Below are 26,863 nucleotides of genomic sequence, written 5' to 3'. Positions count from 1 at the left end.
TACCTTCTGATGATTTTAGTAAAGGGGATGTATGGTTAACCTTTTCTTTACCTTGAAAGAAATATAAGATACTTAGAAATAAAGTTCTAAATAGACTTTAGCTATTTTAGGTTAATACTTAGGAGATGCTGGCTGTGGAAAACAGACTCTGGTCAACCCGAATCAAGACGGGACGCTGATCACAGCAAGAACATTAAGGATGGGGTGTCGACTGGAGTTGGAGCAGAACCAGAACATAAAGATCAGCTGAGCAATGGAAAAGAATGGACTTTTGTGGACTCCTGACAATGGACTTTTGTGGACTCTTGACGAAGGAAGAAAGAGGAATTGAAATAGTTAGTGGATTTTTAACAGAAGCTTATGAGTTTATGATGTAATTGCTTATTAGTTTCTATATAAACCGATAGTGAATTTGAGTCAGGTACCATTCACTGTGGTGGTGGGTCCAACTCTGAGTTGCTTCAATAAAGAATCAGCAAACCCAGAGACCCGGACTCTGCCAATTTTCTTTAACAGTAGCATCAGGAGAGGCCAGGATAAGTATCAAAGGTGAAAATCAGTGGGGTGGGGAGGAGGAGAAACAGCTTTGAAACCCAGGGCACAGACATAGGACTGTTGGTGAAGAGCAGTCGTCAGGCAGCAGCTGAGCAGGAGATCCTGTTCCTTGGCTCTTCCCTCACCTCCACAAACTGCAGAACAAGCATAGATGCTGCTGGCTCAATTTCACAGGTGCATGCCTCTACCAGTCCTGTCCCGGCAGCCAGGTTGGGTGCAGCAACTCCCTGCTCACATGCCAAACAAACCGATTTCATTGCCTTGCAAGAGCGCTTTGATTGCCAAGTCACCCTCAGGACATCCCAGGCCTCGGTCTCACTTGCTCCTTACTACATGGAGCACTTTACACCTGCTTTGCACCGGTGCACGCTCAGCCGGTGCTCTGTTTGGTGTGCGTTCAGAGGACCGAGGGCTGGCTGCAGATCCAGAGCCCTTTCCAGGGCCTGCCTCTCTTCAGCAACCCCCGTCCTGCACTGCAAGAGCACAAACACCACCGGCGTGAGCCCTCCCATCACCCACCATGCGACAAGAGGGAGAGAGAAGGTTTTGCGAGGCATTGGCAGTAACCAGGGGAAGAAGCAGAGCTGTTACCCAACGGCCCAAACCCACCCAGCTGCTCGGTACCTTCAGCTGCACAATGCACACGCTGGTGGCTCAGCTCCGCGTGCGTGCACACACCTATGACTTCACGTACACAAGCTGGTCAGCCAGCTCTGAAGGACCCTACCTGGTGGCGCTGGTGAAGCCAGCCAAAAGATGCTTTTACTGAGTGGTGACCTGAGAGGAACACAGAAAAAAAATTGGTTTACTGCTGGCACAAGACAAAACCTGCTGTTCCCTTTCAGTACTGAAGCATGGGAAGGCTGGTGGAGTTAAATCACATTAGAATTGGACTCAGACCCCTAACATGACAAGAGAAGTTGTCTGGTCTTTTGAAGCAGCAGTAAATGTTTTGTCACTGAAGAAGCAAAGGAAGAGGGAGAAAAAACTGTAAATCAAAGGTAACATTTTCTTTGTGAGTTTAAGAGAATCTTTGCAGGGAACGGTGAATAAGGAAGGTGGAACATCTTGCTAATGCAGGAGAGCTCTTGACCTGCCTGCCTCTGCTGAGGGATAAAGTGAATGAGAGCCCCAGAAGAAACATTAGATCACACTGGTTATCGGTCTTGTTAAGAAAATAAGTCCATTAAATGAACACACTTGGGCAGTGTGAACTTCCAGCAAGGATGAACACCCACAGCCCTCCCCAGTGAGCTCTTGCTAATGAAATAAAGCCATTAGAGGCCCCTAGTGACCACACACCACAGCTGGGTGATGTGTTTAACAGGTCCCTGCTGGATTGCACATGGAAGGTCTCTCAGAAGTCTGTAAAGCTCACAGCAACGATCAGCAGACTCTCAAATGATGCTTTTTAAATCCTGAAGTGGCTGCTTGAAAAACGAAACAAAAATACCACCAGAGAAGAGGCTGTGCTTAGGCTTGGAAGGATTGAGCCCACGCGCAACGCAGCGCTTCTCCTGCCTGAATCATCTCCTCTCTTCCGTTGCTGGAAGGTCTGCCAGCTCACCCCTGCCCCATCACCTCCTGCCCAGACTCCAGGAATTCACTGCAGCAGGATTTGTGAGTCTCAGAGATGGGGTCAGGTGTGCACGGTGCTAACAGGAGGCCCTGCGGCAGGAGCCCGGCTGTACCCCGCGTTACGGCCCGGCTCTGGACCTGCTCCCTGCGGGTCTCCCTGGACAGAGCCGTCCCCATCGGCAGAGCGGCGACTGGCCCAGTTCAGGGTCCCCTCGGCACACACATGGGTTCAGGTCACTTGCCATTTAACCTGTTTCAGCGGTTCACAACAGTCTGAAGGGCACAAAAACTTAGAGAGAAGGCACAAGCAGCACTGAGCGAATACTTACTAATGTAGCTACATCAAATCATCCAGCAAACCTTAGGAGAAGAACAACTCGCCTTCCTGTTTCTAGGAACAGTCGACCTCTGCTTGGAGGGAACAACTGCCCCTGAAATGCAGGTTATTGCAGAACTACACAGTGCAAAGCCTGTTTGCTCTGTGGAGCAGGCAATCCCGGGTGCTGGAGCAGCCAGCCCCTTTGCAGACCAAGGCGTGGCTGCGGGGCCTCAGCACGCACGTGAAGCATCACCTTCCCAGCCGGGTGTCCAGTATAGGCTTGGGATGCGTCCCAAGCGTTCAGTGATGAGGCAGCGCTCCCAGGGGTAACTGCCTACTAGAAACAATTCCTTGGACTGGGGTAAGGCTGTCTCCAGCCAGCTGCGTTAGCCAGGCATGAACACCCACTGCTGCTGAGTACCTAAAACACCCGGATGGGTCAGGAAAATACAAGCTGATCGTGTAGCGTGCATGCAGAAATAACAACATCCAGTGACAAACCTGTGAAGATGGAGGCACTCAGAGGTCCTTCTCCTTCACTGAAAACCCTTCTCTGCAAAGGAGCAGCTTTCTCAATCCAAACAAATTTTAACAGCAAAGTTTGTTTTAAAACACACGATGAAGCCTGTGCTCCTGCCAGTGATGCTCCTCACAGGCACCTTCACAGAAAAGGCAGAGCAAGTGGCCCCTCCCTCCCAGGACACAAGTAAAGATATTTTTGGGGGGAAGCTGTAAAAACTCACATCATTAACAGGACTGCTGCTGAAATATTAACTCACAAACTTCTCACCAGTTCAGTAAATTTATGAGCAACTTTCACAGCAAGGGAAGAGTCACACAGGTAACTTGTGCCACTGCTAACCTTCCAGCTATAGAATTAGTTTGGGGTATCCAACATAGGCTCCTGAAAAGCAATCAACAGGAACTCCCACTGTATAAACAAAGATAGCTTCTTTAAAAAAAAAGAAAAAAAAAAAAAGAACAAAAAAGAAACCCACAGGATGAAACGGGTCAGATTCTCAAGGGAATTCATGTCCCTTGGAGATCCTTTCCCAACACACATGGCCACCTCTTTGCACGCTCAAGTGCAAGAAAAATACCAAATTCTGTCCAGACAAAGGAAACAGCTTGTTTCATGCAACATCCAATACCTCCAAAGCAAGGACAAAACCGTGCCTACTTCGACACTGAGAGGGGATGTCTTTTCCAAACCTAGCTTTTTCAGCAGTAACATCCTTGATAGCCCTCATTTCCAAACCTCAGCAGCCTCCTGTAAGACCATAGCTACCCCTGCGTTAAGCCTTCCACCCCCTGCTCTTCTTCACCCTTTCAGCTGCTCCCCAGCTGAGGGAGAAATTGGGGATTTTTGAATATAAAACAATGACCATTTCCTTTTAATCTTTTAAGAAATACCTTTAAACTTGACACTTGCCATCTGTATTAAGGGTTGAATTTACTGTAACGAATAAAAACCTAGTAACTACCTTTATGCTGCCCTCTCATCCTAACGAATTCAGGCACAGTGATCAGAGCTGGGGAGGAGAAGCAACTTTTACTTTTAAAAATCAGCTTCTTCCAAAATAAATCAAGTGTGGCTAAATCTGCCTTTGGGGAGAAAAAAAAAAAGTGCAGAAACCGGCAGCACAGGATAAAACTGACTCCCAGTCCGATGAACCTTGCACATGCCCCAGGCAGACGCTGGCCCCCGACCTCCAGCCCAAGCCAGGGGCTTTGAGCAGCTCCAGGGCCAGCAGAGCCCCAGAGCCGCTCTCCCTTCTGCTCCCTGCCTGCGTTTTCCACCGCTCTTCCTTTACAAATACCAGCTGATTTCCTGAATTATTTAATGACCGTGGTGGGAAGAGGCACAGTTTTTACAGGCAGAGACACAAGTAAATCGCAAAGGGACCCTGCAGGAGCACTCCCAGTTGCTGGCACCTTTCTCTTACCAGGCCAGCCTTGCACGGCATCTGTAAGAGAGTGACTGAGCTGCAAACTCCCTCACAGAGGGGGAAAACATTCACGTGTGATGGCTTCAGGGATCTGAAGTCTGGGACACTTCTCTGCACTTAGCTAAGCACCCCATTTGGCCCCACGAAGGACGCAGGAACTGCCACCCGTCAGCCAGGCTCCTGAGGCCGCAGGAGATGAGAAGTTAACCCTCTCGTCGTTTCCTTCTCCCTCTCACTTCTTGCCTGCCCAAAGCTGAGGCCTGGCAGGGGCTCAGCTTGCAACCACACCGCGACAAGCATGAGCACAGCCTTTTTGTTTCGAACCCGTGGAGCACCTCAAGCTGCGGAGGCCAAGCGCCTCTGGAGCACAAGCTCAGCGCTGCTGGAAGCGGGCAAGGGGCAGCCCTGGCACCTCACTGGCCAGGCTGCAGCTGCACGACCCACTTCTGCTGCACCCTGCCAGCAGCCCCTTCCTCAGGAAAACGCAAAGCCGAAGGGGCTGCTGGAACGAGCAAGCTGGAACAGACCCACTGAGGCAGGCGGGGCAGTGAGTTGGACCAACACATCCAGAGCAGTGGCTCTGACAGTCCCTGTATATGGATTTTTCCTCCTATTGATTAACCCATTTGGAGTTTGTTTATTTGTAGTAAGGCTGTCTTGCAGCTCATTTACACCGTCTTAATGAGGCCCCTGCAGAGCCTCCTGTGCATTAATTACAGGCTCCAGCACAGCCCATGCTTTACGGAGCATCCTCCCACCCGCGCTCCAGCTCCACGCCGTGGTTTGCACACTTGCCTCCGCGGGACAGGCTCCTGCTCTGCCCAGCCCCAGCCCCGCTCTGCCCAGCAGACTGCAGCCGGACAGGAGGTGCGCGTTCTCGCAGGGGGGAGCAGAAACAGCAGAGAAATAGCTGACCACACTGGGAAGGAATGACCATTCACCGCACATCCCTTTTATAGTAACAGGGCTGCAGAACGAGCCGCTGTCGTAGCTGCGTTGAACAGCAATATCAGGGGAAGATTATTTCCTTTTTCAGAGAAAGGGATCAAGATGTTCCATTTCATTTTTTCCATATTCCAGGAGCTCAGTGCCAGCTGCTCCATCTGCAGCAGCTTGCACAGTCTATGTCCAGCTGTCAAAGCAGCAGCAGAAATAAATGTTGCTCCAAACAAAGGTGGTGTATGTCTAACAGACTCTGAAAAATCTCTCACTCCTGTTAGTTGTTAGAGGCACAAACGGCAAATGGATAATTTGCTATTTCTGGATTAGAAAAATAAGGGTACAATACTAACAAACACTAGAAAAGCCTAATAAAAACAGAAAAAGCCTTGAACTGAAACAAGATGCACATGGAAAGGCCTAGGTTTACCCTAAGAAAACACTGAGCAAATAACCAAAAATTCAACTCACCCTTAAGGGGTAAAAGTGAAAGCACCAAGGAAGAGTTCAACTAACAGTTAATCCCTGAGCTCACTTCAGATTTAAAACCACAGCACTTAGGAGCTACACAGAGTCACTGATGGATTTCTACAGCTTCCCCACCTGCTCCCTTTCAGCTGTAGTTTGCATTTAGAGGACAAGAACACCTCCACGTCTGGGTAACATCTGACACTATACGAACCTGGTGCTGCTCAAGGTCTGCGAGCATTGCTCTCACAGGCGTTAAAGCACTGCTGAGACACCTGCCATGCAAACCCAACCTGAACTGCAAAACTACGCTGTGGATGTTCATCAGTGACAGGAGATGAAGTCCTTGGCAGCAATCCACCTGAAAAAAGACAGAAGTGGTCCCTCTGCTTTTATTGCAGCTGGGGTGGTGGAAATCGCAAAGGAAGGTGCAGAACTTGCAGAGCAAGACAGGCCATTTCTCTTCCCAACACAAAAAGGGTGTACTGCAACACTGGGACAGGAAGGCAGCTTCCTGCAGCCTCAGGTGGCACATTCCACATCTTTGAATTTGCAGGGCTGATGAAACAAGAAGCAACTCTCTTCGGTGTGGTGTAGGACAACGTGGAGGCCCCATACAGGATAAATATGGAAATATAACATACAGGAAATATAACAAGGGCAAGTGTAGAGTCCTGCATCTGGGCAAGAACAACCCCATGTACCAGTACAAGTTGGGGACAGACCTGTTGGAGAGCAGCGGAGGGGAAAGGGACCTGGGGGTCCTAGTGGACAGCAGGATGACCATGAGCCAGCAGTGTGCCCTTGTGGCCAAGAAGGCCAATGGCATCCTGGGGTGTATTAGAAGGGGTGTGGTTAGCAGGTCAAGAGAGGTTCTCCTCCCCCTCTACTCTGCCCTGCATCTGGAATATTGTGTCCAGTTCTGGGCCCCTCAGTTCAAGAAGGACAGGGAACTGCTAGAGAGAGTCCAGCGCAGAGCCACGAAGATGATTAAGGGGGTGGAACATCTCCCTTATGAGGAGAGGCTGAGGGAGCTGGGTCTCTTTAGCTTGGAGAAGAGGAGACTGAGGGGTGACCTCGTTAATGTTTATAAATATGTAAAGGGCAAGTGTCATGAGGACGGAGCCAGGCTCTTCTCAGTGACATCCCTTGACAGGACAAGGGGCAATGGGTGCAAGTTGGAACACAGGAGGTTCCACATAAATATGAGGAAAAACTTCTTTACGGTGAGGGTGACCGAACACTGGCACAGGCTGCCCAGAGAGGTTGTGGAGTCTCCTTCTCTGGAGACATTCAAAACCCACCTGGACGCGTTCCTGTGTGATATGGTCTAGGCAATCCTGCTCCGGCAGGGGATTGGACTAGATGATCTTTCGAGGTCCCTTCCAATCCCTGACATTCTGTGATTCTGTGATTCTGTGTAATATCACTGAGTCTCAAAACTCTGGTTTGGCTAATGTTACCCAGCCTATGAAGAAAGTGAAAAAAAAAAAAAGGAATAGCAGCTCTCAGGGTTGAATACACTCACACTGGGCTTTGCGTTGTAAATGCAGTGTGCTGGGCATCTTTGGGGGCATCCAGTGGTCAGCTCATGCCACTGCTGATCCACAAGTGATTAGCCTCACCCAGGGCTAGGCAGAGCCCGTGCTCCAACACGATTTGCAGTGAAAGCATGTCACAGGACAGGAATGATGCCAGTTCGCCTCACTTGCACAACTCCGGCAGCTGGACCGCTCTCCACATAAGCAGGAGGCCAATGTACCTCATGCTTCAGTGCCGCTTCACAACGCACCGAAAGCTGTTTGTTCTGACCCTAATTCATTGCTGAATCAGTGTTGCAAACACATCACATATTACATTTCGTTAGCTCGCAGTAATGCATATTTACACACACACACACACAATCTCTTTTGCTTTCAGATCATTATACTCATCTTAGCTGGAAGAAGGGGTAGTGTTATCATAGCCATAGCTGGCCTAAGGCTACGTAAGGGCAAGAAAATATTCCTTCTATCACACGTTACCACTTTCCTTTTATACCCTCCTTCCTGCTGACTCCAATGGGAATAACAGCACTTTCTTCCCTCCCCAAATTTATAACCCCCCCTTTCAAACATCCAACATAAGTTGCTTCATATGTGCCAGCTTCCCTTTTCCCTCAAAGTGTGCAATTGATTCATACAATGGAGTTGAATTCTGAACCCCTCAAAGTTCGCTGCTTGTGTTTCACATCTAACAAAGGGACTGTGTCCCCAAAGGCCTGTTTTTTCACCACCTATTTTGTGTGTCTAATAAGAGATACTACCTCTCCCTACTACAACCTCGCAAAAAGAAAAAAAAGCACAATGGATGTACAATTATATTCTCTTTTCTCGGTTGCTAAAAGTCTACTTCAATATGGGAACCTGACTGTTACACACTTTGGAAGTTAACTCTCAGTTACTGTTTTTGAGGTTTAACAGACACACTCAGATTAACCTGTCCCTCAAACAAGTGGGAGCATTGCCAGGACAGCCTGCAAAGCACTGACACTGCCTGGCCTGCAGCCACAGAGCCCTGCTCCTCCCTCCCTTCCACACAGGCAGGGCCCCAGGCTCCATGCTACCTTTGCTGCTTAAATCAGTGATTGCTGTTCTGCTCCAGAGCAACAGAACCAGTCAGCAGGATGGTGCAAAGAGCCAACAAACCGAAAAGGCACCTTCCATCAAAGCTGGGACCATTCACTACAAATGATTTGTCCAATCGGCAACTGCAAAGACAGCACTGCCTGTGGGTACAAACAAAGAGCAAGAAGACAAGAGGAGAGCACCAAGTACTGTACAAAACATCTCCAGGGTGTTAGGACAAGAAAGCATGGAAAGAAGGATTTAAGAACACTTGCCAAACCAGAGTAACCTTCCCTACGGGCCTGTGGTCAATATGGAGAGCATTTAAAATGGACAAACCAAGACACTGGAGTAATGGAGTGCAGAGCCCTTGAGGAAAGAGAGGAAACAGCACCGAGCAGCAGATGAAGATTCTGACAGCTGATTCCTGTGGTAATTTCTGGATTATCTGGAAACACCTCATCACATACCTTCTTCCCAGAACACGCTGCGCTTTGTGCCACGCCATGTACCATTTTATTACGAGTTATCCTTGGATGTCACAGATACTGTGATGAGAAAGAAGGCAGTGTCACTGTACCATAAGCTTTGGCTAAATAACTAAAAACACCTATTCGTACAGATTTTTTTCTGTAGGCAAGGCTCTCGAGATTTATTTTGAACTATAAAAGACTGAAAAACAGTGTTATCTTGTTAGACATGCATACAGACAAATTCCTGAAGGAGTCTAACAGCCAAGAAAGTAACAGCGAGTGGCAGGACTAAGTCCCTGTGCAGCTCTGAACGAGCACCACAAGTTTTCTTACAGCCTACCCGTGGGAAATGGGCATAAAGAAGAGACTGTCACCACTGAAAATATGTAAGATTTCCAGTTATAACAAAACAGAGGATCCAGTTCATGTGGAAGTCTGACCTTTTATCTCATGCTGGGCCTCTTCTTTAAGGCCTGGGTGACTACTGTCCAATAACTCTATTTCCTGTTACCAAACTGTTAACTTTCTTTTACGTCAGGCTAAACAGAGTGTCAGCAGTAAATACATCAGGCTTTAACAGAACAGGAGGAGTAAGATACCTCAGTATTAGGGGTATGAAATGGGAGGAATTTTGCCATGGCTTTGAGTCCTCCTCCACAACAGGTCATGCAATAAATCACAGTAAGCAGCATAAGCATCCAACACAGTTTTTAAACAGTTGTGGTTCCATCCCTGTAATGCAAGCCTGGGAAGAGCAGAACTTCTCAGTTCACAGACTGGGTTCTGGCTGTCAAAATCTGCAATCACGTGGGCTTACACTCCTCGCTCAGGAGGCATCAAATGGGAGCAGCAAAGGCTTCAAGTGTGAACTACAGATGCTCTCCAGTGCAGGAGGATGGGAGGGACCAGGGATCTAGAGGTCAGCTGAGTACAGAATGAGGAGATGCTGCAGAAGAGCTAGGGAAAAAAAATGAGGTGTCCAAAGTAGCCGTGTGACAATACTCAAATAATCTTCTAATAATTCTGTTCTCCTCAGAAAGTCAGGAATCCTCCTCAGTTTTCCGCATTTGCTTCTATGGCAGAAAGAGTCAGCTTCACAAACAGACTTTAGGAAGTTGGCAAGGTTGAAGAAGATGTGGAGAAAGAGTTATTTTAAAAAGCTGTTTGTTTCTTAGCGAGTATTTTGCTTAGTCCACCTGCACGCTCTCAGGAAGTTCTACCACTACAGGAGCGCAGTCATCGGGCTCTGCTTCAAAGTCCCATTTAAATTTCTTCGTTAGGTGAGCCTTGAATTTTTCAGCCTTTTTCCTCAGGGTCCCATCAACAGCAGCACTGCACGTGCAGGAAAAAAACACCTGGAAGAACAGAGTAGAGGTCAGTAAGAACTCAGCCATAGCACAAGCTGTGCATCTCTCTCCTACAAAGACGTCATCAACAGGGTGCACCAGGAAAAGTTTCAGGTTAGGCCCCTGGTAAGGGATCTACCACCCTGGAAACCACTACAGCTTTGGGGCTACCGAAGCAAAGCCTACACTTCTCCCCTCATCCCACAGCCAAGACAGACAGCCTGCCGTCACTCCACTGAGTCAGCATTAGAAATATTTGCACTAAGGTAATAACTTCGTTTCAAGCAGGAGTATATATGTAATTAAAACCACGGAATTTGGAAATACTCTTAAGTGTGAGCAAAGAAAAAAAAAAAAAAAATCAGTTTTCATCTGCCACATAGACAATTTTAGAGCATGTGTCAAAGGCCAACAGGTAATTACACCCATCTTTTGCATGGTTGGATGAACCAGGAGATCCCCCAAAGTATTTTTGTAGTATGGTATCACCACCACTTTAAGATACAGAGGAAACTTAATAAAATGACCTTGAAGGTAAGAGAAGAATGGGAGCTCTCTGGAAAAAAGTCTGGTTAACCCCAGCACAGCTATTCCCTTGAGCACAGGGCACTGAAATCTGGACTGACTTCTAAGGGTCATCCGTCATCCAAACACACACACAACTCCATTAACTTTTCACAAATTCACAGCTTCTGTTAGCGCTTTGGGAGTTAACGCAGCCGAGTATGATTAAACAGGGCATTCAGCCTCAGAGCCCATCTCTCACCAGCCCGCTTCTGCTCCTCTGCTGAACTCCTGATCCAGAATGCATTTCCATAGGAAGAAACTTGTATTTCAAAGCCACAGAAAAAAAAAATCATGGCACGCCAGAAGTGAAGGGAAAGCCCTCTGGGGAACAAAGCAAGCTCTTATTTGGGAGAGACCTACTGACAGCTGGATAAAACACTGACAATGAGCAGCAAAGTTCGTTCCTTTGTTTATGATCATTTGCCTTTTTCTTGTTCATTCTACTGTGAAACTGCCTCTTTATAACACAACTCCCTTACACAGCAGGGCTGCTATTGAAAAAAAAAATTAAAATATTATACTTCCTACTTCTTCTCAATGAATTGCACATTAAATTAGTCATTTCATCAAGGTATTTTTTCTTAGGGCTGCATATTCAGTGGAGGTTACGCTGTACTCTTCTTGACTCAGATCAAACTCCAAAAATAAAGTCGCTGTATTCAAAGCTGAGCAAAAGCTAACGCAGGTAACACGCTCCCCCCCCACACACCATTTTGCACTTCTTCTGATCCACCTGCCCACATCCAGTTAAGACTGTTAACTCTGATGGCTGCGTGCATAAAGTGCCTGGGTAAGGCAAGTCCCAGAGGCTCCCCGACACTATTTCAGTGCATCGGGGAAATCCCACAGGAGCAGGAAACAGAGAACTTTTAGCAAGGACAGGCTCAGTACAACCATCAGGCAAATTTCTGCTTTGTTACGAGGAGTGTGGTGACTCCAGCTAGGGCTTAATAGTGATGGCTTAAGCCAGCACAGACACCTAAAGGCATCAGCTTCTACTGCTTAAGTAAAAAGCCCAGACTGATGAAATCCAAGGGTTTATAAGACTCGGGTACCCAAAAAGGAAAGATAACCAGCAAGACAGGGTGCTTCCAAACCTCCCATCAGATGGAAAGAATGGCTGGTTGACACATTCTTTGTACTGTTGTAAACTGACAGTGTGCAGTGTTGCTCTGCGGGTGTGCTGCAAACAGAGCTAGGTTTTCCAGTCCTGTAATGGGATGGAAAAAACCCACCAACAAAAACAAAAATAAAAAAAAAAAATCGAGACTTTTATGAATACACATGCAAAAAAATTGAAGAAAATCACTTGATTAAAGCAGTATTTCCCACAACATTTTACCCAGCAAATTATAAACAAACACCTTCCCTCTCCCCAAATCTACAGCAAGAACTTGGAACTACAAGTCGAGAAATGCAACCACTCCCTGAGACAGGAGAAGGCATCACCAATTTGCACCAAGCACCTGCAACATAACGTGCTACTGTTTCTGCTGGGATTAAGTTTCCATTGCTGAGCTTCCCCGGTGTATCTAGTTTTGGCTGCCTTTTGTTTGGTTGTTTTTTTTTAAACCAAGTTTTGATTAGTCTGTTGGCTGAGCTGTTAGCATGGTTACAGTCAGTGGGAGTCACTGGTTTTACTAGTGCTGAATTAGAGTTTTGCCTGTGCCTGTCTCAGCAGAAGCAACGTTTTCTGCATTTTGGACTAACCATAAATTCCCTCTGGATAAGAACTTGATTATAGGAACCCTTCAGCTTTGCTTAGGGCTAACAGGAATGGAAAAGCTGCTTAAATACTACCAATGCCCTAAGCTCAAGGAGGTTTCACCGCAATTTCTCTGCATACTAAGCACACCACTCGAGCTGACCAAAAATCAGCATCATCAGTCTTTTAAGCCAAAGTTTTGGGTTTTGTTCGTGTTTTTTTTTTTAAAGAATGAATGGCATTTGGGAAAAAATAAACAGACATACATCATCTTGCATTTGCTCAGCCTCTCTCATAGCTGCTCAGCTTCATGTAGTCGAAGGCCTTAAAAATTTTTAGAAAAAATATGCGGGTACAGGCCAGGCGCATTAGATGCGCCACTCCAGAGCTCCCAAACCACGCCAACGTAGCAGGCTCCTTTCAGCACTATTTGCAAGGGAAACATCATAAAAAAAGACACAGTGCCCATTCTCTGTTGCAGCCATCTTCATTAGCCCTTCCTCTCGTTGCCTCACTTTGCTGGCCTTCTGCATGCAGACTAACTCAATTTTACACTGCATTACACTCTTCCAGGCGTAGCTTGAGTAGATCAAACTCTGAGATGACAAGCAAATGGCATTTCTTTGTAAATAACACAGGGAAAAAGTAAAAGAAAATAGGCATGTGCTTAGATAGGCTTACTATCTCCCACGCAGCTCAACAGTAGCTTAATTCCTTTTGCAGCTTCTCCCCGAATTTGCTCTGACATCCTGCATGCCCTCTGCTCCCACTCCCATTTTTCACGAGAGAGCCGCAAACGTACCTGTAAGGTGCTGGTTAAAAAGTTGTCCTGGGAGACAATGTCCACAAAAAAATCAGCTGGGATTTCACTGAGCTGGTGATACAGCACAGAAATGAGGTTGATGTAAAGGTCTTGGTACTTCCCTATGGCAGCTTCAGATCGGCAAAGGATGTTTAAGAGTCTTTTCCAGTGCTCAAACGCATCATATACGTTCCCAATCAGGAAGCAGATGAAAGCAAACTGCAGCTCAGCTGTGCACATTCAAAGGAAAACAAACAAAACACACATAAGACTAAAAACATACCTGAGAGGCATGTCCTCCCAAAACCTCTGTAAATGATTGCGTAAAACCCTGGGTTTGCCTTTCCACGTGCACTCTGCCCTTCCAGCACTTCTGCTAACAGCGATCAACACTCCAAACACTGACTATTTCCTAATGATCTGCTCTTCCGCTGGAGAAAAAGCAAAGCGTAATCAGGCAAAGCGTAACTGTAATTATCATCTCTGGAGAGTGACCTTCCTGGCAATCAGAGTACGCAGCCATCTAAGGACTTGAGTGTCATCCGCGTTCTCAAAACGACACTCACAGAAGTCAGACATTGCTGTTACTCCGCAAGCATTCACGCGGCCTGTGCCCGGGTTGCTGGAGCCGCACAGGAGAGCAAATGCCACTGCCCTTGAACGCCAGGGCCTCGGGAACGCTGGGAGAGGTGAGCAGTACGTTAACAGATGGTGTTTCCTCGTTGAATTAAGAGCCAGGGTTCATCTCACTGGACACTTAGCATCAGCTATTTTGCCGGAGTGAGGGCGTCACCATTTCCTAATTCGTTCTTTGTACATCCTGGAGTTGTCTTTGATATTTTTGATAAATTGTATAACGTTAATATAAAAAAAATGGAAGAAGGGAAAAAACAAAGCCTTATTCCAAACCTCAGCAGCCTCAAGGCTCCAGCTCAGCTGGGTTCCCAAGCCCTTCCTCCTTCCTGCCACAAAACACCACCACACTTCAGGACCTCCACAGATTTGATATTTATTCATATCACAAGTTGTTAAAACAGGCTGGCAACTAATTAAGACCCTGCGAGCAGGAGCCGCAGCCCTCGCGGCGGATGTCTCCTGCAGCAGGGCTGGCAAACCCCAAGCGCTGCCACAGAGAGTCGCCAGCAGCACACAGCTGAGCTGCCACCGCGCCAGCCAGGGAGGGCGACGGCTGCTGCCCTGGGAGCCATTGCTGGGAGACCTGACAGCACCTCACCACCGAAACGGGACGGAGAATCTGAAAATTGCAACGCTCAGCCTCGTCCAATGCTCCCAGGACTCCGTAAGCTCTGTCCTCAGAGGTTCACTCAGCGGACAAATTGCCAGGCTGGTGCCAGACGATGGGCCCCCTTTGCACAAGATGCCGCTCACAGCCACCTGCCAGTGCTGCTTTTGCCTTAATTTGAGGCAATCTGGGCTCCAAGTGCAGCACCCAGGAGCGCGAGATGCAAGCGTGGCAGGCTGGCAGCTCCGGACACGGAGCACCACGTCCTCACAGCGCTGCGACTAGAAGAGGCCCCACAGCTGCTAAAAGCTCCACAAACATCTGTCCTGTCACGCAATGAAGAGGGATGCCTCAGGGCGCCGGGGCCCACAGGACTGGCACAGGTTTCATGCCAGGGCTCTAGTTCTACAGAGAGATGACTTTATTCTCCCAAAGCATCCGAGGACTCTACCGGGGTGATACCAGACAGTTTAATAAAAGTAGGCCTCAAAGTAGGCCCCCAAAGGCCCACTTTGTGTAACCTTCAAACAGAACCAATTTTCCTTCCAGTGATTTTTCCTTTCAGCCAAATAACTGCATCTTCTGAAGCTAACTGCGTGTTTTGCAGTGTCTGCCTCTAGGACTGATAATGAAGTTACAGTTATCACTGAGGTTCCAGTGGGGATGGCACGCAGAAAGGCTCTTGCTTGTGCTTATTCCTAGAGAATCCAAGGTCTCTGCTAAATTCCTCGCTAGTTACGAGCAAAGAGCTGTAGAAGGGCCAAAGATAAACAAGCCTGTGAACATCATCTTTGTTGTGTCGTAAATGACTCAAGTCACAGCTCCAGCCTACAGCTCTGGCGCCAGAGGAAGAGATAAATCCTGTAAGAATCAGAACAGGATCTTTTCCTTGGAGCCACCTGCGTGTGTCAACATAAAGGCCTCGACCATGCTTGCGCAGAAGTGGGGTCATGCAGCGGACAGCATCACTATGGGGGGATTACGACCACCGGAGACCCCTTCCCCAATTTAGTATGCATTCGCACAGACAGTTTCGCAGCATGTTAGCGTATGCATGAGGTTTCTTAGAATAGGTGGGCTTTTCTTGGGAATTGTATGAATATTCATATATAATGTATATACTGAGTGTGCTTTTGTCCCTCCGTGTGCATGCTAGGAGGAGAGATCCCCCGCGCACCCCCCGCGCACTCAGCGCAGCAATAAACCAATGTCAGCTTTCTAAACTATCATTTTGTTATCTGAAAAGCGGATTCGTGCCCGGTGTGCAACAAACCAATCTCACACGCTCGGAAGAGATATTTATTCTGTACGGGGTTCTCAGTGGAATCATCCACAAATCAAGCACACCTACTGCAAATCCCAGCACCTTTTTGTACACAAAGAATTACATGAAATCATTCCTCTGTTTGCATGCTATACTTTTCATTGGTTAATATATGTGATTACAATTAACATAAATGCTTAGTCATTCCTACATGATCTACGCACGCTCAGGGGAAGGGTCTTCATCTGGGCAAGGGCCTTTTCGACCTGTGGGTGTGATTTTTAGTATTATAATGAAGGTAGTTCAGCTAAAGATACTTAAATCCCTACTTCCTTTGCCAAGTTGACAACCTGCACAAGAAATCTTCCTTGACATTCTAGATATCAGTTTACATCTTCTTGGCCTTAACTTGGCAACTGTCTATTATTTTCCAAATCAGCTCACCTGCAAAAGCCACGGTTAAGTTTTAACTCAGCAATAAGCACCAGGTCATCGACATCAGTTTGGTCTGGAGTTTTCTCGGTTACAATTTTCCGGTAAGAGGGGGATACGCGGCACTCACCGAGCAGGTCCAGAGGCTGGCTGGCGTACCGCTGCTCGATCACCTTCTCCAGCGCGTAGCTGAGGTCCATGCTGTGCCTGGTGACCTCCTCCGGAGTCGCCCCGTCGGGGTACATCTGCTTCGGCAGCTCCGTGAACCTGATCTGGGTGCCGGCCCTGGGCGCCATGCGCGGCAGCCGCGCCAGGCCCTCGGCGTAGCTCCGGCACTCGGCGTCGAAGCGGGGCAGGCGCTGCTCGGCGCGGTCCCTGCTGTGCCGCCCGGCCGCCGCCGGCAGCACCTCCGAGAAGGCGCAGATCCGCCCGCTCTCCGGCTGCAGCTGCTTCACCGCCGCTTCGCTGACGAAGCTGGTGAGGGAGACCCACTTCTTCAGGGTCTCGTAGGGGTAGGGCCCGAGGAACGGGTCCAGCTCCCGCAGGCGCTCCGCGAAGGCCTCGGCCTCCCCCGCGGCCGCCAGCCCCACCGCCTCGCCGGCGCCGTCCCACCGCAGCACCCGCACCTCCCGCCGCCGCAGGCTGAGGAAGAGGCCGGTGCGCGGGCCCGTCTCCCGGCCGCCGCCCGCCCGCCCCGCGCTGCAGTGCAGGAAGTGCAGGCCCGGCGGGATCATCTTGACGCCGCGGAACCGGGGCCCCACGGTCCAGGCGCTGTAGTCGATGCCGAACTCGGTGCCCTCGGGCACGCCCAGCACCACGACCGCGGCGCCCTCGAAGAAAAGCTGCCTGGCCAGCTCGGGCTCCAGCCGTGGGCCCGCCATGGCACGGCCGGGCCGAGCCGGGCAGAACAAGGGGCTGGCGGCACAGCCCGCGTCCCCGGCCCGCTCCGCACCGCCCGGAACCGCCGCGCCGCCCGCCCCGTGTCCGCCCCGAAAAGCGCCCGGGCGGCGCGGCGGTTCCGGACGCGGCGGTTCCGGGCGCGGCCGCCTCCCGCCCCCCCCGGGCCCGGGGAGTCCCGCTGGGGCTCTCGCTGCAGCCCGTGATGGCCGCAGCCCCCAGCGGGCAGGGGTGCCCCGGCCCCCCCGCCCGTGCCCCCGGGTCCCCGGTCCTCCCAGCCGCTGACTGGGAGCCCTGCGGCGGGACAGGCACACAGAGACCCTCACAGCGACAGATGCCCGCATAGCGCCACGTCCTCCCTCCCAGGACTGATACCAGACGGTTTAGTAAAAGCAGGCCCTAAAACGCCGGCTCTGTGTAACCTTCAGACAGAATCAACTTTCTTTTCAGCCATTTTCCTTTCAGCTAAAATAACAGCACGTTCTGAAGCTAACGGCATGTTTTGCAGACAGGGTCTGCTTCTGGGACACAAAGTTATACTCATCGCTGACTCTTGCTTCCGCTTAGTCTTAGAGAAGCCAAGGTCTCTGCTAAATTCCTCACTAATTACAAAGAAGGGCCAAAGATAAACAAGACTGTGAACAGCATCTTTGACTTGATTCACAGCTCTGGCGCCAGGAGAAGAGATAAATCCTGTAAGAACCAGAACAGGATCTTCTCCTCGGAGCCACCTGCGTGTGTCAACACAAAGGCATCAGCAACGCTTGCGCAGAAGCGGGGTCATGCAGTGGACAGCATCACTATGGGGGGTTACAACCACCAGAGACCCCTTCCCCAACTTAGTACGCATGCACAAAGACAGTTTCACAATATATTAGCATACGCCTAAGGTTTCTTGGAATAGGCGTGCTTTTCTTGGGAATTGTATGAATATTCATTTTATAATGAGTGTGTTTTTGTGCCTCGGTGGACATGTTAGGTGGAGCAATCCCCCATGTCCCTTGGCCAAATAAAGTAATGCCTGCTCAATAATGCTAAAACCTGGTGTTAAGGAGTTTTATTCCTGGTTTCAGTGACAGGACCAGAGACAGAGTCAGGCTCCTACAGCTGTCGTCTCCTCTCTCTGCACTTTGAGCACCCTCACAATCACCTTCGCCACCCACGCGTGCGTACAACAGCTGGCAGGCGCCGCACGAAGCTGTTCCCAGCACCACCAGCCGCAATCCCCACCCTGGCAGCATCTCCACTTTAGACGGGGCAGAGTCCCGTATTTCCATGTGAAGATCCTGGTTGCAATCGCAAGGGCCTCCCTTCACTTCTCCATCCTCTTGGCAGGAGAGAGTCCACTGAGGCCCCAAGCTGATTTAGCATCAAACACATTTATTTCACTTTTATTGAATACAAGAACAGTGAGCACACACGCATACACCACCGAGCACTGAAAAGGAGTATGACCGAAGGGGAGAGAGGGAGAACAAGGGAAGAGAAAAGGAGAGTTAGTGAAGGAACAACAGAGTGTCGCAGCTGGTTGGTAAGGTGCTTCTCAAATAAAAATAAATATTATTATTATTATTGTTACTGTTATTATTACTCATGCAACCGCAGGCCAGGTTTGGAATGAATTTGTGGGATCAGGTAAAAACAGGCACTCGTGTCTCCCGCCCCTTTCCACAGAAAGGCCCCTGGAAGAAAACAAGCAGTGACCAGCTATCTGAAATGGAGCAAGGCGACAGGCAGGCGGGGGGGAGCTGGGCCTGCAGGGGCCTCAGTTCTCGCGGAGCAGCAGAAACCCACACCTCGCCAGGCAAACAACCAGTGAGCTTTTTTTCTTTCCTTTTCTTTTTTTTTTTTTTTTTTTTTAAAGTTTTTAAACACTTCCACCCATTAAACACGCTGCAGAAGCCAGGGACTGTATCCGCTCACTCCAAACGTAACTCATCTCAGTCCAAGCGCACATCAATTCTAACTCCCTAAGGCCACTAATTTTAACAGTAACCTTTGATTTTATAGCTGTACACTATGTCAAAAGCAAGTATCTCGTTTCACAGTAGCCTCTGGTGGGTTGCAAAGGTGTCAAAGCCAGGTGGACTCCCCCAAGTATGAAATACGCAGTCTGCTGATGAACACCAGCGCCCTGTGTGGACCAAGGCTCCTCTGCCACCTTGCCTCTCTGAAAGTGCCACTACTGATTACAGCTGGTTTGGGTGTATTGAAAAAAGAAAAGAGAGAAAAATAGCCTCTTTGCAACTGCCTTAACTCTTTTTTGGTCGGGGTGTGCTCTCTAAAGGTAGCTGAAGGCGCTTGGATGGCAGCTGGGGAGACCCTCACGACCTGGCAGCACTGGCGCCAGCCAGCAGCTCTATCTGCTTCCCAAGCAGCCTGTGCTCATGCCTTTCACGCTTGCAGGAGAAACCTCTCTGCCAGAAGAACAGACTTCACTGGGCCACACTAGCAAGCAACTGGTGAAGTGTGGCTGCCAGGGAGCAGTCTCTCTCCTAGGACAGCAAAGGCTGTGAGCAGAGTCTGCCCACAACGTCCTCACGGTGCGGGCTCTCCTGCTCACTGTCGTCCTCTGAGCCGTGGCGGGACCTGGCAAAATGCACCTATTTCTGGGCACAGTCTGTGTGAGGGGTGGGAGACTAAAGGCAAAATGGTGCAGAATCGTGGGCCCTTCTGTTTCCGCAGGAGCTAGAGACGATCCCAAGAGGGAAACTCATTTATTTCCTTTCCTTTCTGATTTTGGTTCCAAGTCTACCCTAACTGCCTGGTTCACAGTGTACAAGGCCCTGGGCTTGGCCCGTGATCCCCTTCCAAAGGCAGCCGTAGAGGAAGCTGTGGCTGAAGGCCAAGCTGGGATGCGTTGGGGGAAGGCAGCTCCACTGACATCACCTCGACACGCGCCTTCCTATGCAGAGGGCCTGGGCGCTCTCGTCCAGCCTGGGACGCTGGGGACGCTCTGCAGTGATGGAGACAGCAGGGTCTCTCCACTGCCCATCCCATAGCAGGTCGTTGGAAGGACTGCCACCGCCCCGCCATCGCTGTTACCAGCCCGCAGCACCTTGGGCAGCCCTTGCCATCACACCCTGGGCAGCGGGGGAGGCAGGACAGAAACAACCCCTCTGCCTTTGACCCTACTACAGAGCTCGAGTAACTTCATTACTGGGATCCAGAAACAAAGCAAAACAACCCAGCCACCAGCACGGCTCAGTGGGCTGGAGGAGAGCGATGAATGCAGTCCTGCAGCTGCCACCTTGCCCCCAGCTGACTCCCGTGGCTCTGGGTGGGGGCCAGGGAGACGATCCTGCCTACAGCTGCCAGAGCTGCAGCCTCAACCTCCTTCCCTGCCCCTCCAAGTCACCACTGCCCCTCCAAATCCAGCCACCGTCCACTGCAGATCAGCCGGCAGGACATCTCCCATCTCTCGCCCTCTCCCCTTCCCCCACAAAACAGCAGCCGCTGAAACCTTCCCCGTTCCCTCGCAGGACCGAGTCCCACGTGTGATCTAAGAGTCTCAAAATACACCAACCACAGTCAATCAAAGAGTTAATAATTTAAAAATGTCATCATCGTATTTACCAGCACTGTTGAATTATTTCAGTATTGTTCCCTCCCTCCCCCCCTCGTTATATATAATAATATACATAACTTAAATGCACATCCATATGAAACCCCTACAGGCTGCTTTTTTATAAATGAGAAACCATATACATATCATTTGTTTTGTTTGAAATGAAATCCATTCTTAAACACCTCCAGAGGACAAGAGGTCGGGCAAGTGCCCAGAGAAGAAGATAAGGAACAGAAGGGGAAGAGTTAACAGAACCCCAAAAGATGCAAAAGAATCGGCATGGAATGAGGAGAAGGGCAAAACCACACTTGTGCATCGGAAAATAACTCTAAGGTAATAAATTCACTGTTTTCCTCTCTTCTTTCCAGAGGTGGGGAATGGTTTTGCTTCTGCTTGTTGTTGTTTATTTCAGTTTGCTTATTTCTTGCTTTGTTGCAAAGCAGTTTTCCTTTCCATTCAGTGTGCAACAAATGAACTCATGATTGTGTATCCTTTAAATGTAACATGCAAGATAGTGGCTTATTGTATTGTTAACAATATTATTGTTATTATTGTGATTTTTTTTAAATCTTATTTTATCACCAATCCAGTAAATTCTTCAATTTATCTGCAAAGAGGGTTGGCTTTGTTTGTTGTTGGTGGTGTTTGCTATTCATTTCCAGCATATAGCAGCAGTGCAAGGATGCATTTTGTTTCCTGTTTATATATATATATATATGTATGTATGTATATATATATATAATATATTTGCTATTCCTTTTTTAAAAATTTTTGTCTCTCGCCATGAACATTGCAGCCAGGATGTCTATGTCTTGCTGACAAATCCAGCATGAAGGCTCCTTCTCCGCTGTTCTCCAGGTCTGAATACAGGTGCTGTCTTCCATGAACATGTTGGTCAAGATTCCTGTACAAGGCAGAGGGAAACGGCGTGCTGGTTTCTTTGACTATAAAAGGGCTCCTCTTTGTATGAGGGCACTGGACAGTAAATTTGCAAACACTTGGGGCAACAGCTTGCACTTGATTACCAGGATCCCTGGTAATTAGCAGGAACTCTTAATTCCCTGGGCTGGTGTTGGTGTGTGGGGGAGGTAACAGTGAGTCACTGCCCCCTTACTTAAAGGAAAATTGGGTGGCTCCCTAAGTGAATGTCTGTGCAGAAATGTCTGTGCAATAGGAGGTAAGATTAGGCAGATGCAAGAGCCTCTTCTGACCTTCCAAGCTGCAACGGAGCTGGTCGCTTTTCCAAGCTTAAAAGCTGCCAATCAAAATCTTCATATGATAAAGAAACACCAAATCACATTTCCAAAGAGGCCTCTGAAACGCACCTGCAGCCTGGCTGGTGACAGAGCTCCTCATGCATTTTCCAACAGAGAAGCTGCCTTCAAAATCTCCCCCTCTCCTTTCCGCCACGCTCCTCTGGCCCTCAGCTGCTCTGACACTGTGGGGCTGTGCTACCACCACCAAGCTGCAGCAGCCCGGCTGATCGGGGCAACAACAGGGTCTGAGCAGGGGCTTTAGAGCGGGGCAGGACTCCTCGAGCCAGCTTTCCCCTGAAGAAAAATGTTTGGGGCTGTGACTGCTTTGGGGCATCTGTGGTGAGGTGCAAACCGCGTGCGCTGCTGCCTGCACCTGCATGTGTGTAAAAAGACAACCTGGGGATCTGAACGGGCCTAAAGAAACTTATTTTCTTGCAGTCACTGGTCCAATACTTTGGACTGGCTTTGCAGAACCTGTAGCTAAGGTTATCAGCCCACCCACAAAACTGGCATCGCCTCTTTCCCTCCCTGCCCCAGGGGGACAGGCAGGCCCGTTCTTCCTTACATGCCAATGACCCTGACCCCTCTGCTGAGCAGGACAGCAAGGTGACATCTGCAGAATGGCTTTTGGTGGCATGGCACTGGCTTTCTAACCACAACCAGGTGGCCATGCCCGGAGCCACCATCACACTGGAACTGCTGGCTGAGAGCTGCCACTCTTGGTGCCCAGGAGCAGCCATGTGACCAGCCCCTGCAGCCAGCAGGTATCACAGACACTCGCCCAGTCACATCCACCCCTATGCAGCGGGTATAAATCCCATCAGGTAACTGCTCCACCTACCTGAGGTTTCTTGACCCTTTCCTCTGGAGAAGGCTCTGTTTCTCTGTACACCACAGCTTTGGTTACCAGCATGTCGGGATGCTGTAGTTTTGCCTCTTTGATTGCTAAAGCCAGTGCCTAGAAAGCAGAAGGATGAAAGCATTTGGTGTCACTTCCCTGAAATCTGGTACATCGCTCTCAGCCAGACAGAACCAGCGGACAGAATGCAGCTGGAGCTGAGTGGGATTCCAGGAGGACATGGATGCAGAGGGACAAAACTGAACCCACAGCAGCCTCGCAGAAGAGGCTGGAGCCCGCCACTGATTGAGGATTCCTACACCATCGGGATGCCTCATGCACTGCCTTTCTCTTGCTGTTTTTTTCTGCAGAGATGCGCTATGTCCCAGGCTCCCTACTGAAAGCCAAGCAAAGGAACAGCAGCAATTCTCTATGCAGAAAAATCCTAGGGAAACCTACAACAATAATCTAATTAAATGTATTATTATAATTCTAAAAAAACCTAAAAATTATTTTAGAGCCTTTTAAATACTTCAGTATTTAATTCATTTTTTAAGCAACAAATCCCAAAGGGTTAGGCCACATGAAAATGACCATGCGGCCCTAGAGATTTGTGTCAATCTCTGTTATTTCATCATAAAAGTTTGTCACTTTTTGTTCCTCTGTCACAGAGGCAGATGCAAAACACCGTCACTCGGCGTGAGTCAGGCTGTAGTGAGACTGTGCAGGAAAGAGAGAAAGAACCTGGGTCACTTTGGGGTATTTCAACAGAGAAAGGGCAGCTGGAACCATGTTTTAAGAAAATACAGAGGTGATCCCATCACTGGGCTCTGTGCTGGGATGTGACCTTCACTGCTGCTTCACTGCTGCAGCAGGCACTGATGGGAGCTGGGCTGGGGCTCCATGTGGGTTCCACTGCACCCCGTGGGGACCTGTACTGTTCGACAGAGCTGGGAGGTTTGGGGCCTCAGGGGTCACTTTTTGGAAGGAAGGAGTACACAGGTACGAGCCAGAATGAGAAGCATGCGGTGCTGCAGCCGGGGGCAGCCAGAGCCGAGCAAAGCCAGGGCATCCTGCTCCTACCTGGTCCTGGTCCACGTCTTCATCTCCCGTGATAATGATGCGCTTCTCTATCCGGGTCTCTGAAAACCCTCCTTTCACAGTCTGCAGAACAAGAAGGAAAGCACTCACCCACAGCCGTCCGACAAGCCAGCTCCTGGCACTCGTAGCTCTGCCCACGGGAGGAGGCACAATGCCACCATCACTTTAGGAACTCCCCCCATAATTTAGCGTGTCTCTTACTACCCTGGGCTTGGTGCATGGTTAGAACTGGCAAGACACAGCTGGCCATGGGTGGGGAGGAAAGGAAGAGGGCTGGGTGGCACGTACCGAGCCCCCCTCCTCCCTGCTCAGGTCCCTCACTGAGCTTCTGCTTTCATTTATGTGCACTTAATTTGGGAATGAAATGGCCACGGGTGAGGTTCTCTGACATAGCCTCATCTCCTTCATTTCCTAACGTCACTCTACCTTGCCTACGCCACTCCAGCTCTCATAAACCCAACGCACCCCACGCAAACACAGCTCCCATAGCTGACACAAGGCGAGATGTTTCAGCACTGGTGCTGTGGGCTTTGTGGGCCGGGGGACCTGGGCTCTGGCTCTAGGTACGTCTGGGAACACTCACCCCAGATGCATGGGCAGGGACTCGCACGCACGCTGCTGGCAGCCTCCTTCAGAGCCCCTTCCACCCCGGCAGCTGGCTTTGGGAGGTCAGCAATGCCGCACACTGATCTTCCTTCTCCCCCAACGACCCCCTGCCCTCCCAATCTATCACCAGCAGAGGTGGGCACAGCACACGGACACAGTCCCCACAGTGCCTGGCTGTCCTCGCCTGCAGTCCCCCGCGGTCACGCCTGCTTGGATGGGATGGGTAGCGCAGTGGGGCTGAGTCAGGCACGGGGTGCTCAGAGCGGGGCGTGCGGCACTGTGCTCCTTGCCATCCCCCATGGGACAGCAGACACTTTTTCGGGCACTTTCTGCAGTGCCAACCACAATATGGATCCACCCACGCTCAGGTTCCAGTGCCTTGCGTTAGGAACCCCCCGGCTGCCCCCGTTGGAGCTGCTCTTACCTTGGTGACATGGGTAGTGGTGGAAGTGGAGAGGGTTTCTGCAGTGGCACTGAATATGCTGGTGAGCACTTCCTTCCCAGCGGAGCCGCTGGTGACCTGCGGGACAGAGAGCAGCGGCGTCAGCAGGGCCACCATGGGGACCCCCCAGTGCTAGCTCCCGAAGAGCTGGGACCTTCCTGCCAGGATGCACCTACTCGGCCAAGCACGGGAGGGAAAAAACACACTGCACTGTGCTTCCAACGGGACCTGGGACGCTGGGGAGAGGCTTCCACAGCTACCCCAAGCCCGGAGCTGCAGCAAAGGGCCTCTGCAGCAGGGAGGTGATTTCGTGGCTGCGTTTTGCTCTTCCCCATTCATCCCCAGGGCCGCTGTGAGTGCAGAGCTCTCAGGCTGCCTCTAGCTCTGTCTGTCCCGCTCTGCATGGCGAGGGTTGGGAAGGCTGCGCCGGTGCCACAGCCGCACAGCGCCGGGTACTGCCACACACAGTGATGAGCCTGGGGCAGCATGTGGCGTTTGGCCACGCCTGACTCCATCGAAACAAGGCAATTGAGGAGGAAAATGTGTCCCCCAGGAAGGCCTGCTGCTGGGCAGGCTGATGGACATCACCTCCACTGGGAGTCAGGGCACTTGGTGTGGCTTTGGGTGGCCACGCAGGACACCCAGGGCTAAAGGTATCTCAGCCCGCTACGAGACTTCACCAGGGACTGGGCTATTTGTTAGGAATTCTCCTCCTCCAGCAGATGCTCAAGGTGTGTATCTGGCACAGGAGAAAGGCCGTGGACAGGCCGTCCCCCGCCATCTCGCTCCCCAACCTTCTGAGCATCCTTCTGCTCTTCCCAGTACCAACACACCAGGCAAGGATGCCAGTGCTGGAAACATGGGAGGGGGCCCTGTGGGACCACCCCCAGCCCCACGGGGCTGCCTCCCTCCCTCCCCACCACTTGGCCTGGCCAGCGGCACCATGTGCCCCCCTCACCGGTGAGAGGGAGCGAAGGTCTGTCACGGGAACGGCCCCTTTCCCAGCCTTGGTGCTGTGATCCTGAAAGAAGAGCAGACGGGCGCGTTGGCTCGGACACAACATGGGGGTAAACGCGGCAGGTTGCCCCCCCAGACACCCCCGATGGGGCAGGGTCCCCCCCAGCACAGCCGGCCCCGGTCCCCTGCTGGAGCAGAGAGACCATGGGGGACAGCGGCTCCCCCATCTCTCGAGGGGCCAGCCCCGCTTACTGAGGTCGCCTGTGCCGTCTCTGCGGTGCCAGCGTGAGCAGTGGCCGTGGTGTCCCTGCTGCCCAGGGTGCCTCCTTCCACCTGCCAGGGCAAAGCAAACCCGGTGAGCCTGGGGATGGCAGGGAGGGGTGACACTCGCAGGGGTGGTGCGGCCATCCTTGCTGCCAGAGGAGGCTGGGGAGGGCCATGAGGCCACGGACATGCGTGGGGCAGCACATATGGTGGCCGTCACCCTCTGGAGACATCCCCATGTGCCAGCGGCATGGCAAATGGGGCCAGGGACACACACAGAATACCTCTGGGTGGGCTTTGGTTTGATGTTTTGGGGACTCCAGCAAGACAAGGGCGAGCAGAGGCCCCGACCACCCCACTCAGCCCCCTGCCTTCCCAGCGCTGCTGCCTGGGGACAGGCTTGGCTGGACTGAGGCTCGGCAGAGCCATCGGGGAGCAGGGCTGCAGGAGGACGGAGCCACCACGTCACCTGGGCTGCATCTGTGGTGCCAGCCCCGGGGGGAGCGGAGTCATCTGCTTCAGGCTTCTTCACGCCCGGCCCCAGGCCGATGGTCACGGCGTCCGCTTTTGGGGCTGATGGCTGCAGAAGAAACACAGCAAGTCAGGCACTGGGGCACGATGCCAACAGCCCCGAGTGCTCCTTGTGCACCAGCCCCCACGAGCAGAGCATCCCTGCCCCGCTCCTCCG

The 26,863-nt window shown here is 50.8% G+C and overlaps 2 protein-coding genes across 11 annotated transcripts in view; both read right to left on the bottom strand.

The window, feature by feature from the left end:
• Positions 1 to 8,932: 8,932 nt before the first annotated feature.
• On the bottom strand, positions 8,933 to 17,215 carry AAR2 (AAR2 splicing factor). The gene is made up of 3 exons (XM_068419698.1): positions 16,377 to 17,215; positions 13,308 to 13,537; positions 8,933 to 10,242 (listed from the first exon to the last, which is right to left on the bottom strand). The coding sequence occupies exons 1-3, from the start codon at positions 17,125 to 17,127 to the stop codon at positions 10,075 to 10,077; spliced, it is 1,149 nt and encodes a 382-aa protein (XP_068275799.1). The 5' UTR covers positions 17,128 to 17,215; the 3' UTR covers positions 8,933 to 10,074.
• A 3,585-nt stretch (positions 17,216 to 20,800) lies between these two features.
• The window catches only part of EPB41L1 (erythrocyte membrane protein band 4.1 like 1), a 69,650-nt gene continuing 63,587 nt past the window's right edge, over positions 20,801 to 26,863 (bottom strand). For 9 of the 10 annotated variants that reach the window (XM_068419716.1, XM_068419719.1, XM_068419724.1 and 6 more), the window contains 7 exons: positions 26,645 to 26,755; positions 26,164 to 26,244; positions 25,913 to 25,975; positions 24,937 to 25,032; positions 23,889 to 23,969; positions 22,809 to 22,925; positions 20,801 to 21,615 (listed from right to left, as the gene is read on the bottom strand). In XM_068419716.1, the coding sequence (XP_068275817.1) occupies positions 21,607 to 21,615; positions 22,809 to 22,925; positions 23,889 to 23,969; positions 24,937 to 25,032; positions 25,913 to 25,975; positions 26,164 to 26,244; positions 26,645 to 26,755 (558 nt within the window). In that variant the 3' untranslated portion in view covers positions 20,801 to 21,606. The remainder of the gene's footprint in view (positions 21,616 to 22,808; positions 22,926 to 23,888; positions 23,970 to 24,936; positions 25,033 to 25,912; positions 25,976 to 26,163; positions 26,245 to 26,644; positions 26,756 to 26,863) is intronic. The other variant, XM_068419720.1, reaches the window with a different exon arrangement.

Source organism: Nyctibius grandis, chromosome 28 (assembly GCF_013368605.1).
Source record: "Nyctibius grandis isolate bNycGra1 chromosome 28, bNycGra1.pri, whole genome shotgun sequence".
In the NCBI taxonomy this organism is placed as follows: Eukaryota; Metazoa; Chordata; class Aves; order Nyctibiiformes; family Nyctibiidae; genus Nyctibius; species Nyctibius grandis.
Note: the sequence above shows the minus strand (reverse complement) of the source record. Positions and strands in the feature narration are given on the sequence as shown.

Excerpts from the sequence above, each read along its gene's own strand:
- AAR2 (XM_068419698.1), bottom strand. The coding sequence starts at position 17,127 with ATGGCGGGCCCACGGCTGGAGCCCGAGCTGGCCAGGCAGCTTTTCTTC. Across the intron at positions 13,538-16,376 it reads CCAGCCTCTGGACCTGCTCG|CTGAGCTGCAGTTTGCTTTC; the intron begins GTGAGTGCCGCG and ends GAATGTGCACAG. Across the intron at positions 10,243-13,307 it reads TTTTAACCAGCACCTTACAG|GTGTTTTTTTCCTGCACGTG; the intron begins GTACGTTTGCGG and ends CTGTTCTTCCAG.